Genomic DNA, 15,915 nt, shown 5'->3' with positions numbered 1-15,915 from the left:
AAGAACTCTTTCACAAAACTTCTCTTAGAAAATTCCATAACACGAACTCCATTAAAATTTGTAAGAACAGAAGAATCCATAACACAAACTCCATTAAAATTTATAAGAACATAAGAATCACTTAGTACTGGTTTGGTACTGAGGTGCTTTTATAAGAAGTGGGTATAAGAAAAAGCTAAGCTCAAAAAGGTGTTTGGTGAACACTTAAAAACAGCCTATTTTCACAGTTTTAGGTGAAAAAAAGCTGAAAACGTAAAGTAGCAAAATGAGCTTCTTCTCACAGCACAACAGAAGCAGTTTTTTTTTTCAAAGTACAGCAATACCAAACCAGCCCAATCTCAAATAAAATAAAAATACATGGATATTTATTATTAATATTATTGATTGGAAGAGTGACAATTCGAGCTTGTATCCACTCCCAGCGCCCTAGAGCTTCTGTGATGAGCTCAATCCGTTGTTAGGGTTGAGCAAAATAATATCTTCAGACTTCAATGGCCGTATAGAGCAGAGAGAACAGAGAAATAGCAACATTATTTTTTCCTCGTTACACAGGGAAGTTTCCGGTGTGGTGAATGTGATCCAATGTGCGACGCAAACCATATTTATTCACAGCTGCATTGGCTGCTCGAAACCCTCCTCCGTATGCAGGTGAAGAATCGTGGGAGATTTGGTGCTTGAAAAACTCCCCTAGTTTGTGTTCAACTTCCGATTTTCCACCTTTTTTCGAGGAAAACGTGAAAGAGGAAGAGGAAGCTGCAGGTGAAAATGTAGATGAAGATGGCATGCTTTGGAATCTCGGCATTACTTCTGACTCAAGCCACATGTATGAAAGCACCTGGCAGATGCCTTCCTCTACCTCAGGATTAAGATTCCGGTAGCCATTGAGGCGTAACCAGCCGTGCATCAACTCATGGGCAAGAATGGCACCAGTTAGTAACCTGCATCCAACATGAATATTGAAAACAGTCAGATGAACCTTGTGTGCTGCCAGTTTGATAACCAACTAGCATTACCTTGGGAGACCATAGAGAACAAGAATGGCAGTAACTTCGCAACTTCGTTTCAATTTCTGAGGTTGGGTTCTCATTCCGATAAATTGATACCCTCCGATTCTCGGCCTTCTGAGGATCTGATTAGTAACACATGAAGGAATCAAGAGAAACAAATGAGAAAATTTCGTTGAGGTCAGCTTCATGAATCATTTCAATTTTAAGAAAGAACGAAAAGAGAACTAGTAGAATTGTCTAGATTCGTACACTGGTGACAGTCTGCTCTTCCGAAAGGCATAAACCCCTCGTCTCGGGCATGTGATGGAGGCCCTGCAAAGAACCAGTGATGAATTAGACGAATTCCTCAAACCGAAAAAACTCAAAGCACAGAGCAGGGATTTCGACATTACACTCCTTTCGCCTACAATAGCTTCGTTAAGTGCTTGTCTTTCGACCAGAAGCATGGGTATTTCCTGCTCCAATTTCATGTACATCCCTTCGTAATAGTCTCGTATGGCATGATACAATGGCTGACAGTCACCGGTGTCCATGATAGCAGATTCCATGCACTCGTAGCATAGACTCCGCCCGTCCCCCAGTGAAACGTACCTTGCATCCCAAGACTTCCAAACGAAGAAAAAGAAGACGAAGAAAGCAGAACAATTTGATTTAGTGTTCGTAAAGTTTCAATTTCAAGAAATACTTCGAGGAGGTGCTAGTGTAGATTAGTACCTCTAAGCGTTCGCAACTGCAGCAACGAGCTGTGTTATCATGTTCATGTGCTGGACAGTACTTCTGTGACCAAAAAGGATGACATCTGTACTCGATCAAACCAGCTCGATTCGTTGGAATCTGAAAATTTTGGAAGCGAAGAATCATTAATGTCGAAGTAGGTTACCATAACGTTTCTATATATTTAAAGAAATAGCCTTTTCTTACAAATTGATGGCAAACTTCACACTTGGGATGAGACAGCTCTTTAAAGCAGGACTTGTGATACGGATCCCTCCCCGACAAAGAAAACTAGGATCAAGAGAAAACGCCGGTAAGAACTAGACCATGGCGAAGGAAAAAAAACATGGCCGAACGAGTCCAAGGAAGAGAAACTACCTCATTCTCAACAATCGGGTGGCCACAAGAACGGCAACAGAAGCACTGGGGATGAAAAAAGATCCCCATGCACCCCAGGTAGTTGCCAAACTGTATCTCGTGTTTACAACCGCCACATATTCTGCTAATCAGACACAAAATGCACAGGATTAGTAGCAGCAACTTTCAAAGCTTCATTAACACTGAGTAATTTGGTATGTAAATAAAAAAATTGATCGAACCGAAGATCCTAAGCTACGTGAAACTAAAAAGTACACCCGAAAAAATGTTACCTTTGTTGTCCATAGGGATAATACGGTGGAGGGGCTGAGGCATTTGGACGATAGAAAGGTGGAATCGGACCTTCCTGAAGCGACCTAGCAAGCTCTTCATCCTTTTCTGTCTGCCATCTATATCCTGAATATTGCGAAAATATGCCTGAATAATGACATTGTGAAAACACACGGCGCTCACATAGTGTAGTATTCGGAGGTCGGATCTTGAAGAATGGAAACTTACTGCTTGGTTTTTTCAAATCTTCGGCCAGAGACAGTGCAATTGCATGGTCTAACTCCTCTTTCTCCTTCTGCGCTCTAGAGCGGTCATCCTGATCACACAAGAAAAAGAAACTAATTTAGAAATTCCAGTAGTTTACTCGGATTCTCACCTTCGTCGTTGTAGCTTTCTTTGTTGCACTTTCGTTCTTATAGTTTCATTCCGTTAGCACCATTCAGTCCAATTCATCAAATAAGGCAAAGTTACTTCCATAAAAATTTAATGGAAAAATCAACTCAGTTGACGGTTAAAACATAACAAAAATGATCTACATGGATGAAAGTAAAAATCCGAGTAAAGATACAAGCACTCAAAATCAACTGGGAATTATAAAAATCTCGTAATATTTTGCAGCCGAAATCAAACCAAAATATGCTATAATTTTGTAATCAACACAAAAAGAACAATACTAACATATATTAACAATCTGAAGTTAAGAAGACGTGATCATAAAAAAATAAGAGGGGTTGGTGTTCAAACCAATGATCGAGGTAGCGCCCGCGAAAGCATGTTTTCGTCACCAATAAGCTGCGGATTCCGGTTACTACCAGCAGCGGCTTCTCCACGACTAGGCCTACTCCTGAAAAGTTTACTGAGCCATTTCATAAAGCGTGACTTCCTCTCTACGTATGAAGAAACAAACTCCCCTGCTTACCACAAACATTTCAACATCATCTCCCAACTTAAAAAAAAAAAGTCCTCTGTCCAAACAACACAAGGCACAGAGTTTGGAAATAAATTAAAGCTGAATAAAAAAAAGTTGAATATATAGATATATGTGTTATACCAGAAATACGAGGGTGAGAAAGCTGGTTGACACCTGAAGCAACCATTGAAGATTAAGCTCCTTATATATAGAACGAGGGCTTCGCCGGAATCACAAAGAACCTTGAAAGGGACGGTCACAGAGAGAGAGAGAGAGAGAGAGAGATTACGCGACGGACGGCTCGAAAGAAAAGAGGGAGGAGAACAAGGCACCAGGCATCGTCAAAATTAAAGGGCCGAGAGAGAAAGCAAGCAAGAGAATCTCTGAGAGAAAAAGAAAGCGGTTTTAGAATGTAGACAGAGAGACGCAGAGAGCCGCAGATTCTTGGCTTCCACGGCAATGGAGTTCAATTCATTTCGCTCAAAACTCCAACTAAAAGAAAAACTCAAACTCAGATATTTGTACATGCACATACAAATGTACGTATTAGTCCTCCTACACTAAGGGTTAACAGTACTTAAGTTTATCGACGACTTATTAACAACTGCAATGTCAAAGTCTCAACAATATCGACAGGTTCTTCTTTTAGAAAAGTGCATGTAAACGCATTGTCGAAAAATTTTATATGTATATGTATGCGGTAGAGAAAAATATGGAATCTGGTGAAGCGGAGAATACAAAAGTAAGGGTGGAGGACAGCCGGATGAATCGAACGAAAAGATGAAAAAAGTGTGGTGTGCGTAAGCATCGTCGTGGATTGGAGTTGGAGAGATGGAGATGGATTGAAGAATGTACTTTTCTCTTTTCTCCTTGCTTTCTTATTTTGAATTTTAGGACTTTATGTTCTCCCGGGTTTTTACTATTTAGAAAGTGGTCAGAATATTCTCTTTATTTACTAGAATACCATGGAACTCCATCCCCCACCATATGGGCAAATATTAGGAACAGTAGGTTCATCTAGCCACGTCATTGTGCGGCTACACATACAAAAAGAGAATTTTATATAGAGAATTGTTATTAGCATTTCAAAAATCTCATTCTACACTCCAAACTTTCTATATTATGAAAGAAAAATACACTTGTGAGGAGTGTAGAATGAGATTTTTGGAATGTCAATAATACTTTCCTTTTATATATTGCATTCTCTCATCCTCACCATGGTCTAACTTGATTTTCCCTTATTTGTATATGGCTAGTCGGTCATGAGATTTCACCCCTTGCATGCCGATTATGGCCGAGAAGTATATTATTATAGTTGTCTCACCACAACGTGATTCAATCTGATTTGTTTAAAAGTTCATTTACTTATTAACATTATAATTTAAGTACATGACATATCAATATTATTTCTTATTTATATTATAACTCGTGAATTATATCATTACACAATAATATGACCGTTACACTTAAAGATTTCTCGCCTTTTATGATTATAACCAATAATCAGCCTGTTTAAAAACAGCTAAACACCACCCTTAAAATCCATTAAGATTAAAAAGTCTTCCTAATGGTGGTCCATTTAAAATAGCAGATTTTATTCTCTTTGCTCTCTTTTCCCACTTTTTTTCCATTTGGTTTGTCTATATATTAAATTCTCTTTGCTTCCTATGGAATTAGATACTTCTTTTTTATATTAACTCTCTTTTCTTTTCTTGGGTTTTCACATGGCAACAATATTCCCTCAAAAAAAAAAAAAAATCCCCCTTCTTACGTAGACAACACAAGATTCCATTCTCATCAACATCATAAGCGAGCCATTTGCAGGGAACTTTATATAATCCTATCAAAATGTTGTAACTTTCATTGACTTATATATAATTTTAATTGACACTGGCAAAAGCAAAGTATTATGATTTCATGTATCTTTGGTGCGGCACGGACGTAGCCACCAAAACTGAGGTGGATGAGCCATCTAACTAGCTAGCTTGGGATTTGTGAGAGAATTTTGGAGAGCAACTTATATGTAACAGATTTATTGTCATTCGTCATGTGGTGTTTCAATACATATGACGTAATATTACTAGACCGAGACACCAAAGTAAAAGTAAACTTGTTCTATATGTGAGTCATTTCTCCTGTTTCATGCATGTCATGGATAATTTATAACTTTGTGCGTGTGTAGTCAAAACCCACTTTACAGCTTAAAATGCTGGTACCTTTGGTAGTTTATTGACCTTCTTTTTGGCCTATGGTAACCAAAACGCTGTGATTTTTGCAGACTATATAATGGGATTTTCATGTCATCTGCAATTTCTAAAATGCAAGAGATTCTTGTATGTAGAAAATCTGTATTCGTAGCGGTTTTGGTAAGGCACAGAGACAGAGTGGCTGATACTTTTATGTAATTGTCTGCAACAAGCAACTGAGGCAAAGTCGGTTTTTGCATGGCAACTGTCCTATAATATTCCAATGCTACACAATTGAATACTATATGATGGCTCCTTTCAGTATAAAAGAGGCCTTTTGCTAGCCGTCCATATTCTTATTTTTTCACTTCTTTATTGATCTTGGCTAAAGCCTGAAGGTTAGGTTTGGAGCTGGACCTCCCTTTTCCTCGTAAAGAAAAAGTGTTTATATATCATGTTACTGATACAATTAATCTCACAATGTCACGTGATATTACTAAATATGTATTGCAATATATATACGAATTGACGATCTATTGACATTTTAGGATATAATATACTAAAGAAAAATGTTTTATTGTGTACATAATTTGGTTAAATCACATAACGGTTTGACAATCACACCAAAACTAAATCTTCCTAGGAATATAATCTCTAGCCAATAGGTTGTGACTTGAACCATATTCACAGAACTTTTGGCAGCCTATAGCTAGGAGCTTTTTTACTTTGAGAAATCTGAATTGCTATGGCAGTTGTACGCATTTGAATTTTATTCTCAGCTTGAGATCTACAAATATTTAATCATTTCTTTTGTGTGTTAAGGAGAAATTGTGAGTAAGAAGCAGTTGATGTTAGATGCTAATTAAGATTCTGGTAAAGAGCATGCAATATAATTTATGGGAAAATTTGAAATAAGTCCAATTTTATAGATTACCTTTTGAAATAAGTCCAATTTTATAGACTACTTTGAACCTATTTCAAAAAACCCCTTTATTTCGGGTATAGGGTTGCAGTTGTAGATGCCATGCCTGCATGCATATGGAAATTGAAAACCGTGCAGTTGCAGATGCCTTTCTTTAAAGTAAAGTTAACTTAGAATTTGTTGCTGTCGTGAAAAGAGGAAGCGATCAGAATTCAGAGCACATTGTGGAACAAATGACTCCATTTTGCTCGTGGTTTAGGCTGAATATACATATGGGCTTTTTTAGAGTTGGGGGTTGCAAGGAGTGTGTGGTTCAGTTATTGCTTGAAGTAGGGTGATCTCTGTTTTTCTTTTCTTTCTTTTTTTAAAGAATGTGGTTTTGTTAGATTAGATATTAGATTAGTCATCGACGTAGTTTGAATCCACGTTGTCATGTAAAAACTCAATACTTTTTTACCACTGTGATAAAGAGCTACTTGCCTAGGGTGATCCCTCAATAGATGTTTTGGTTGCCGGGTTCAGCCCTCCAAATTCCAAATGCATAGAAGTTCGTATCCGAGGACATGTTTTAGTGACAAATTTTGAAGTGTCACCAGCATACTGTGATTTGATATTACTAATTATTTATTATAAGCAATTTTTATTAATTTTATAGTATGTACCACTAAGTGATAAAGAAAATCAATGTTAGATTTCACATATGCTGAAATCTAAGTTGTAATAGTTTTGATACAATTCGTGTCACTAAGTGATATGTATTATTATAGCCTGAATATATTTCATCGCACATATTTTTTTACCCTACGTCCTTAATATACAACCATGCAATTACAAAACGTGACAAAAATGTGTCAATTGGTCAACGGGCGAGACTTCTTGACGCGGCAAGTCTACGGTCTCTCGTTCTCTCGATCCAAATCCAATGGCTCTCTCTTTCTTCTTGCTCTCTCATTGTTTGCTGCATTTCTTACTCTTGATCAAAGCTTGTGAGTTGACCAACAAAAGATCAAAGCTTGTGAGTTTTCTTTTTAAATTCAGTTCAATAGCCTTTACTTGTTCATATAATCTCTTTCTTTTATAAATCATGCATATTTTTACATTTTTAGTGTCTGGGCTTTGTTAGTTTTGTCCTAATTATTCTTTTGATTTTACATCATTTCGTATTTCATTGAATTAACTTTCTCTAATTCATGGTTTTGAGGTAGATCATGATTCTTGAGCTTTGTTACTGGTTCTTTGTTATATTATATAAGATCGTACAGTTAGAATTTTGTTCTTGCATATATATCTTTAATTTCTTAAGTTGGGTTTCCTTAATTTGTTGTGATCTCATAACACACACACACACACACACACACATATATATGTTTTTCTTAATTTGTTGTGATCTCATAATATATATATATATATATATATGTATGTATGTATGTATGTATGTATGTATATTTATCCTACATGGGAAGAGATCTTTATTTTCATTAAAAAATAGGGATTAGTTGTGGGGCCCACACCACATTGAATTTCAATGACCGAGCTGTCTATGTTTCAAGTTGCACCTCATAGATCATCTTTGCAAAATATTAGCCAAATCATAAATATTTGAGACATCTAATTGAGTTAAAAGCAATTGACGAAAACTTTGTTTTGTAAGAAATAATGAAATTTCATCATGATAATTAAATGAGCAAATAGTTTCGGATCGTATTGAATTTTTGCAAGAATGATCTATGAATCGAGACTTACAAAATAGATGGTTCGGATCGTTAGGCTCGATGTAGAGTAGGTCCAACAACTAATCCCCATTTTTTGGAAAAAATGAAAATCTTTTCCTATCATGTTTGATTTATAGTTCCCCATTTTGGTGTTTCTATAATTAATTTATAGGAGTTTCCACTCCTAATATCATTAATATCTTTTGTGATAAAATTCAACACCTAATAATAAATCATTAACTTAAAACAATATCGGTTACATCAATGGTGGACTATCTTAGACCTAGAAAGTTTATCAGGATGTCCGTATTCTAAATAGACCAAGTCCTACTTGCGGTTGTTTTCAGTTGCCTGGCATATGGCGCCATGAGTGGTGGGATTCGCACAAGCGTGAAAGGATGCATTAATGTGAAACGCGTCACTTTGACGTTGGAGCCGATAGATGAGAACAAAGAGAATGAGACCATAACTAGACATTTGATATTTTTACATTAGAAAGAGGGAGAGTTCGGTTAGCCACTAGTACTACTATTTTTACATTAGGAAGAGGGAGAGTTCGGTTAACCACACAATGAACAACCTAATTTGATATCGAATTCACCATCAACGAGATTCAAATCTAAGACCTTTCATTACCAAGTGAAGACGAATACTATAAGACTGTAATACTAAGTGGCATTGGTGCTTTTGATTGTCAAGTTTAAGATGTTGCTTGTCACTTCTGAAACAATTTTAGCCTTCCATGTAGTATTGGGGACAAAAACAAAAGTCCGAGTTGTATGAGTGAGGATCTTCTTTGTGAGGATTAGGGGTGAAAAAAATTTCCGAAAATCCCGAATCGAATCGAAAAAATTCTGATCCCAAATCAAAAATTTCTCAAACCAAAATTTGGTATGGAATTCGAGATTAGCTTCTCGATATTTTAAGAATCCCATACCGAACCGAAAATATATAATATTAATTATTATATATATATATATTTATACATATATATATTATTCTTTTATAATTGATGACATCCCACATCGTCCAGGGGAGTGATCCTTAAATGTATATTCTCATCCCTACCTAACACGAGGCATTTTGAGAGCTCACTGGCTTCGGGTTTCGTAGGAACTCCGAATTTAAGCGAGAAAGGGGCTAGAACAATCCCATGATGGGTGACCCACTGGGAAGTAGCCAGTGAGCTCCCAAAAGGTATTGTGACATCCCACATCGCCCATGGGAGTGATCCTTATATGTATATTCTCATCCTTACCTAACACGAGGCATTTTGGGAGCTCACTGGTTTCGGATTCCATAGGAACTCCGAAGTTAAGCGAGAAAGGGGCTAGAGCAATCCCATGATGGGTGACCCATTGAGAAGTTGCTTGTGAGTTCCCAAAATGCCTCGTGTTAGGTAGGGATGAGAATATACATTTAAGGATCACTCCCCTGGACGATGTGGGATGTCACAATTGATGCTAGTAGTTTCTAATTCATGCTTTGCAACTTGGAATGCCTTACACCTTGCATATTTTTCATGTTCTGGTTGATATTCATTTGGATTTTATTATTACTGCTGCCATGGCTGATGATTTCAGAAGGCTTGTTTCTTTTGTCTTTCAACAGATTGCAAAAAAGGTTTAATTAATTTGAATTTTGACTCTGATAAAAACAATCAGGTATGCTAGTGTTCGATTAAATGGTAGTGTGAATGAAATGAAATTCCTAGTTCATGAATGTGTTCTTGAATTATATATTTGAAGAACAATTCATAATTTCATATTTCAATTTGGAATTCCCGATTTGTCCCGAAATCTCGAAAATATTTCAGGATTCCCGAAAATTTGGTTTGGGATTGGTCTTCAAATTCTAGTCTCGAAAATTTTCGATTTGGGATTCGGGATACTAGTTTCGATATGGTATCCCATATCGAACCACCCCTAGTGAGGATCTCGGGGATCATCAAATCGTATCCATTTATCGTATATCGTGCTGTCAGTTTTCGTCAAATACTAATCATGTTTAATTTTAAATAAAAGTATTTAAAATGATTTATAACCGCACGATGTACGATGAACTGACACGATTTGAGGATTTTCAGGATTCTCACAAAGAAGATCAAGAGAAGATCCTCATTCGAGTTGTATAATTGTACAGTACGAATCGTTTGTTTTTAAACAATTTGATCCTAGTTTCTCAGAAAATATAAATTAATAAATTAATCCAAATCCACATGTGGTTAATAAGCTTAAAAAGCAAACGATTTGTATTAAGGAATGTTAATAACTCCCTAATACTGAAATCAATTGTTAATGAAGGAATCTAACAATGCTTGGAATGAAAACTTGTCATCCTTTTAGTTTAATTAATGTATGACGAGTTCAATACTTATGATTAAAGACTTGTTTGGAAACTTTTAAAATAACTGAAAGAGATTTAGAAAAAAATATTTTTAGATTCCAAAAGTGCATGAAGTACTTAATGCTTCTTGCAAGAAGCACTTCAAGTGCTTCTCCATAATTCACTTTTATTTTCAATAAGAACTGGTTCTGAAAATATTTTTACCAAAATTAATATTTCGACAATGTTTTTGGGCCTTAACTCGTTACCTCCACCAAACCAATTAAACTTTTGTAGGGGCTTTGCAACTTGAGGCCATGTTCTTTTCTACCAAATTGTTGACAACTGTGTGAGGTACAAGACAACGACGTCGTCCCCAGCTCTACGCATTCCATTTCATCCCTCAGATTATTATAGGCACCTCCGTCACGTAGGGTTGCAGCCGTCCGCATCCTCAAATCTTTTGACGCTTTCTTCTCCCCAATCAAAAACCCTAATTTTTTATTTCCATTTTGATCCCCATCTTTCTTTTTCTAAAAAAAATTTCAGTGCGTTGAGAACACAACGTAAATAGAAAATGTTATATACATTTGGTTGAAAAATTAAAAATGAAAAATTGAACTAATTATATAATTACACTTGTGGTACCGAGCAGCATTTCTGACACACTGAAATACCTCTCTTCTTTCTCTTCCCATTTTCCCACTCTTAAGACCAACTCCAATGGTGGGCTAAAAGCCAAATTACCACCCAAAATTTCCCCCCAAACGCACTCCAACCCAAGGGGAAATTTTGAGCTAAATGCTAAATCCTAAACTAATGCCAAATTCCCCCCGAAATTTTGCCCAGAAATCGGAGTGGACTCTACCCAATATTTATCGGAATTTAAATTTTTTTAGATTAAAATGTTCATTAAATTTATTTACGATAGTCTACATATTTATTTTTTAAAAAAATTTTAATTTAACAAAAAAAAAAAAGCCTAAATTCATTCTTTAATAATCCCGGGCTAAAATTTTAGGGTAGAATGGTTGGAGTAGAAAAACTGTTTTTGGGCTAAAAGCTAAATTTTTCGGGCTAAAAAATTTGACTTTTAGTCCAATCATTGGAGATGGTCTAATTCCGAGAAAATTCACTTTTTCGCTTTTTTATTTTTTAATACAAAATTATATTTCCCAAAAAGAAAAAACCACCAACCAAACCCAAAAGGACAAAATTCGAAAAGAAACCTCCATAACAAAACAGCTCAGTCCAAAGGTAAAAAAGGAGCGACCTTTTTCGCAGTTGGGATTTCTAGGGTTTCTTTCGAGGAGAAATCTGAGCCGTTCGAGGGACGATCTGAGAACCCAACCGAATGGCATCGCAGGGCCAGGGAGGGATGGACCCTGCCGTGCTCGACGACATAATCAAGCGGCTCACGGAGGTCCGATTGGCCAGGCCGGGTAAGCAGGTTCAGCTCTCGGAGGCGGAGATCAAACAGCTCTGTGGCGCTTCCAGGGAAATCTTTCTTCAGCAGCCCAATTTGCTCGAGCTCGAAGCCCCAATCAAAATTTGCGGTAGGGTTTTTAGATACCCACATGCATTTCGATATAGTATATAATTTATTTTCCTGAAATTTTTACTGGCACTAAATTCTATTTGAAAATTTTCCCTCTTTTGTGATTTTGCATGTTTTGATGGGTTTTTTGTGTGTGATTTTCTGATTGGTTTTCTTTTATTACTTGTCTGATATGAAATTACTTGTGGGAAATACTGTGGCAGATTAGATTTGAAGTTATTTGCGGTTGATATTGTAGTTTATGGCGTACCCATATTTATTTTTCTGTCGATTATCAAAGTTTTACTTTGAAAGGGAAAACATAAAATCTGTTGCAGAAGTAGCTCAGCTTAGCTTTATCAGTGGCAAGCTACATTAGTAAATTATATACATACGGTGAATATGCGTGTTCATTTGCTGGTTATTGATGTTCTGATAAACAAGTGCTCGTTTTTCTTGTACAATGGGTTGATAGTTGTCTTGTATTTAATGTAGTTATGACTAGATTTTGGCTTTTTGATGATGTTATGTGCTGTTTAAGTTGGGGTCAATAACCCATTTCGTGTTAGTTTATTCCCATTTCCTGCAAAAATCTGGATATCCGACTCTAGTGTTTAATTGCTAATACTGCATTCGTAGAAGTAAGAGCTTGGAATTTTAAGTTGCCGAGTTATCATGTGTGTTTCTTTTCATAACTGTTTGTCCAATTTAATTGAAATCCTTGGTGTGCATTGTTCAATATTGTGTGCATTGAAACTATTGGTGTTTTTTTTACCTTCATTTGGGGAAATAAGGTTATCATGTAACCATGATAAAACATTGACACAGGTGACTCGGTGCAATCTGAACTTAGGTTTTGTATGACAACAGTATAAGGGTTGAAGATTAAAAAATTATGCATCATACTATGACTGTGATTAGTGAGTGAGTAGATCAGTCAAGGGTTTGGTAGTTAATTATATAAAAAAATTTCCAGATTGTATCTCCAGATAAAGTCGCTAGTTTGCTCACTGTAGCCCATAGGTTTGTGGTTGTTTCGACTATTCTTTTAAGTTCACAGTTATACTTGTCCTTTTGTCCCAGGCTTTACGTTTCTGACCTGAGTTTTCCATTTTATCTACAGGTGACATTCATGGACAATACAGTGACCTTTTAAGGCTATTTGAATATGGTGGTTTTCCTCCCAGTGCAAATTATCTGTTCCTAGGTGACTATGTGGATCGTGGCAAGCAGAGTTTAGAAACAATATGCCTCTTGCTTGCCTATAAAATTAAGTATCCGGAGAACTTCTTTCTGCTGAGAGGAAATCATGAATGTGCTTCTATTAATCGTATCTATGGATTCTATGACGAGTGCAAGCGACGATTTAACGTGAGACTTTGGAAATCCTTCACAGACAGCTTTAACTGCCTTCCTGTGGCAGCTCTTATAGATGACAAAATTTTATGCATGCATGGTGGTCTTTCCCCTGATTTGACAAACTTGGATCAGATCAGAAACTTGACTCGTCCAACTGCTGTTCCTGATACTGGATTGCTTTGCGATTTGCTATGGTCAGATCCTGGTAGAGATGTTAAGGGATGGGGAATGAATGACAGAGGTGTCTCGTATACATTCGGCGCTGATAAGGTGGCAGAATTCTTAACGAAACACGATTTGGACCTTGTTTGTCGTGCTCATCAGGTTAGTGACTATTCTTCTTCCCTTTCGTTCTACTCAAGCTAACTTCGTTTGGAACTGAAACAAGTTCTTTTTCTGTAGGTTGTGGAAGATGGTTATGAGTTCTTTGCGGACAGGCAACTTGTTACAATTTTTTCAGCTCCCAACTACTGTGGTGAGTTTGACAATGCTGGTGCAATGATGAGTGTAGATGAAAACTTAATGTGCTCTTTCCAGATTCTTAAGCCAGCTGAGAAAAAATCCAAGTTCATGATGTCAACAAAAATGTGATGTTGCAATATCACTGCTCCAGCCTTGAACTAGGTCAGCTGATTATTGTTGCATTCACTAGCTTTCTCTGTGTGTGTGTGTGTCCGTGTGTGTCCGTGTCATGTTATCTACGTTATTGTTGTAGTTCTGTTGCATTTGTGTAAGTGAATGTGCAGCTATATGGGAATTATTACTTATTACACTAGCTGGGTGTGAGTGTGCCATGCCATATGCCATCTATGTTATTGCTTTACTTTTTTTAATTTTCCAGATGTGTGAAGGTTCATGTGCACCTATATGTGAATGTTATTAATTATTTGTTATCCTTCTTATCCTTGGAAGGCTTGTGTAGTTTACAAACTCTGTTAATTTATTTATTAATCTATAAATTCAATCTCCATTGATTTCTTATATGGTCATCAATTAGTTATGTTGTTTATTTTTCCTATTTGTCTTCAAACATTTGGGACCACATTTCTTTAAACATGAACACCGTGAAGATGCACGTTTGAGGTTTTACTTTGAAAAGGTAGGTTTATTTAATCTTTAGGAATTAACATATCTCAGCAGTTTTTATGCCATTTCACTGGAACCTAATATTTTTTCGGTAAGGGTTCTTTCTCTCCCCTCTCCCCCTCCTCTCAACTTTAGGAGATACATTTTCTAGTGTGACTTGAATTGTTGTCTTTCTTTAAGAACAGAAGCAAAACACTGGCCTTTCAATGAATATAATTCGGATTTCTTTAAGGCACTTTTTGCTTGGCAATATCATTGGATCATGTCTTCATGATTGGTCGTCTAGTGTCAAACTATGTGCTTTGAATAACCTTACAGTTGCTAGTTATCAGTTTGAAGACATTGTTTTGCATGGATCAATGGACGGATGTTCCCCTGCTACAACAAATTGTTTCAGACTTCGTTGTATTGCTAGCTACATGCTTGTTGCCTCATGATCTGGTAGAAGTCATAACTATACTTAGGTCTTACTAGTCAGGACCAAATTTCCTTTCTCAATCATATGGACCAGTAATATTGCCACACATTTCCTATTGAGTTTTAAAATTTAATGAACTTTTCACACTTTCACAATAAATGAACGCACTCGACAATCATTGGTTTAAAAACAAGAAGACATGTTTTATGATATCATTGATCCTGGTTAGTCAGGTCCCAAGCATTGTCCATTACTAAGCAGTAGTATGGTATGAGTGGGTTGTTTTTTACGGTTAAGATGCACATTTTGAATCGAGCAAACTGAGGTATTGCATAGTGTACTTGGTTTGTAATTTATTGATGCAAGTCATTTTGGCCCTATCTTAATGAGCCCAATTTCAACCCCTTTGATTTTTTACTATTCTGAACAGTGCTCTTAGAAAAGATCCTGTAGTTCCGGCGCTGGCCTTGTGATTATGCAGATTCTTGTTAACTTTGACTTGTTTATCGTGTGTTGACCGATTGCAATGCTAGTCTATGTGCTAATTGCAACACATCAGTCTGTAACTTTCTGCCATTTCCCTCTTTATTTACTTGTTTGTCCTCTTGCAGGCAGTTTTTCCCTTCTTTTGTGGGGCAACTTGGCGGAAAATGAAGGTTGGCCCGCCTCAGAACTTTCCTTCATCTCTAGTAGAATCCAAGTACTTAAGCTGGGGAGAAGCTATGGAAGTTGGTTGTTGGGAGAAATACTCTGGAGTCGCCTGAGGCAGAAGCATTTTATATTTCCTCGTTCCCCTTTCTCTGTAATGCGTATTCCGCAACGTTTGTGTACATATAATTTGGTCTGTCGACGCAATGCTGTGCTTTCCATGGAGGCCAACAGCAATGGCGTCATTTCACTCCCCAAAGAAGTCTCCAGTTTTCTTAGAGTATTAGCAATATAACTCATTGATTGAACGGTTTGTTAACGACGCTTTAAGCTTACTTTTGGTGTTAAGAAATGGTCAATTGCTACTGGTGGCTCTGTTTGTGTTGCATCTTATTATTTTGGTCAAGGCATCAAGAATTTTGTTTTTTCCAATCTTGCTGATT

General features: G+C 36.7%; 2 protein-coding genes across 3 annotated transcripts; one reads left to right on the top strand and one right to left on the bottom strand.

Annotated features, from left to right (window-relative positions):
* Positions 1-72: 72 nt before the first annotated feature.
* LOC103935919 (protein DA1-related 2) lies at positions 73-3,927 on the bottom strand. 2 transcript variants are annotated; one of them, XM_048590458.1, is made up of 11 exons: positions 3,421-3,923; positions 3,114-3,280; positions 2,598-2,685; positions 2,372-2,495; positions 2,100-2,220; positions 1,929-2,012; positions 1,722-1,841; positions 1,400-1,612; positions 1,257-1,319; positions 1,014-1,129; positions 73-938 (listed from the first exon to the last, which is right to left on the bottom strand). In XM_048590458.1, exons 1-11 carry the CDS (start codon positions 3,464-3,466, stop codon positions 545-547), a joined length of 1,536 nt encoding a protein of 511 aa, XP_048446415.1. In that variant the 5' UTR covers positions 3,467-3,923; the 3' UTR covers positions 73-544. The 2 variants fall into 2 exon arrangements, with proteins under 2 accessions (XP_048446415.1, XP_048446414.1); XM_048590457.1 differs by having other exon boundaries at positions 2,372-2,685; positions 3,421-3,927.
* Positions 3,928-11,638: 7,711 nt separating this feature from the next.
* LOC103935911 (serine/threonine-protein phosphatase PP1 isozyme 4) lies at positions 11,639-15,860 on the top strand. The gene is made up of 4 exons (XM_009345736.3): positions 11,639-11,980; positions 13,085-13,644; positions 13,723-13,944; positions 15,436-15,860. Exons 1-3 carry the CDS (start codon positions 11,779-11,781, stop codon positions 13,909-13,911), a joined length of 951 nt encoding a protein of 316 aa, XP_009344011.1. The 5' UTR covers positions 11,639-11,778; the 3' UTR covers positions 13,912-13,944; positions 15,436-15,860.
* Positions 15,861-15,915: the final 55 nt, after the last annotated feature.

Source organism: the organism of the source record quoted next, unplaced genomic scaffold, assembly GCF_019419815.1.
Source record: "Pyrus x bretschneideri cultivar Hongxiangsu unplaced genomic scaffold, Pyrus_bretschneideri_v1 Contig32, whole genome shotgun sequence".
Classification (NCBI taxonomy): domain Eukaryota; kingdom Viridiplantae; phylum Streptophyta; class Magnoliopsida; order Rosales; family Rosaceae; genus Pyrus; species Pyrus x bretschneideri.
Note: the sequence above shows the minus strand (reverse complement) of the source record. Positions and strands in the feature narration are given on the sequence as shown.

Coding starts and splice junctions, on each gene's coding strand:
- LOC103935919 (XM_048590457.1), bottom strand. CDS start 3,466: ATGGTTGCTTCAGGTGTCAACCAGCTTTCTCACCCTCGTATTTCTG. Junction 3,281..3,420: donor TTCTCACCCTCGTATTTCTG/GTATAACACATA, acceptor TGTGGTAAGCAG/GGGAGTTTGTTTCTTCATAC. Junction 1,130..1,256: donor AAGAGCAGACTGTCACCAGT/GTACGAATCTAG, acceptor GTTACTAATCAG/ATCCTCAGAAGGCCGAGAAT.
- LOC103935911 (XM_009345736.3), top strand. CDS start 11,779: ATGGCATCGCAGGGCCAGGGAGGGATGGACCCTGCCGTGCTCGACGAC. Junction 11,981..13,084: donor AGCCCCAATCAAAATTTGCG/GTAGGGTTTTTA, acceptor TTTTATCTACAG/GTGACATTCATGGACAATAC. Junction 13,645..13,722: donor TTGTTTGTCGTGCTCATCAG/GTTAGTGACTAT, acceptor CTTTTTCTGTAG/GTTGTGGAAGATGGTTATGA.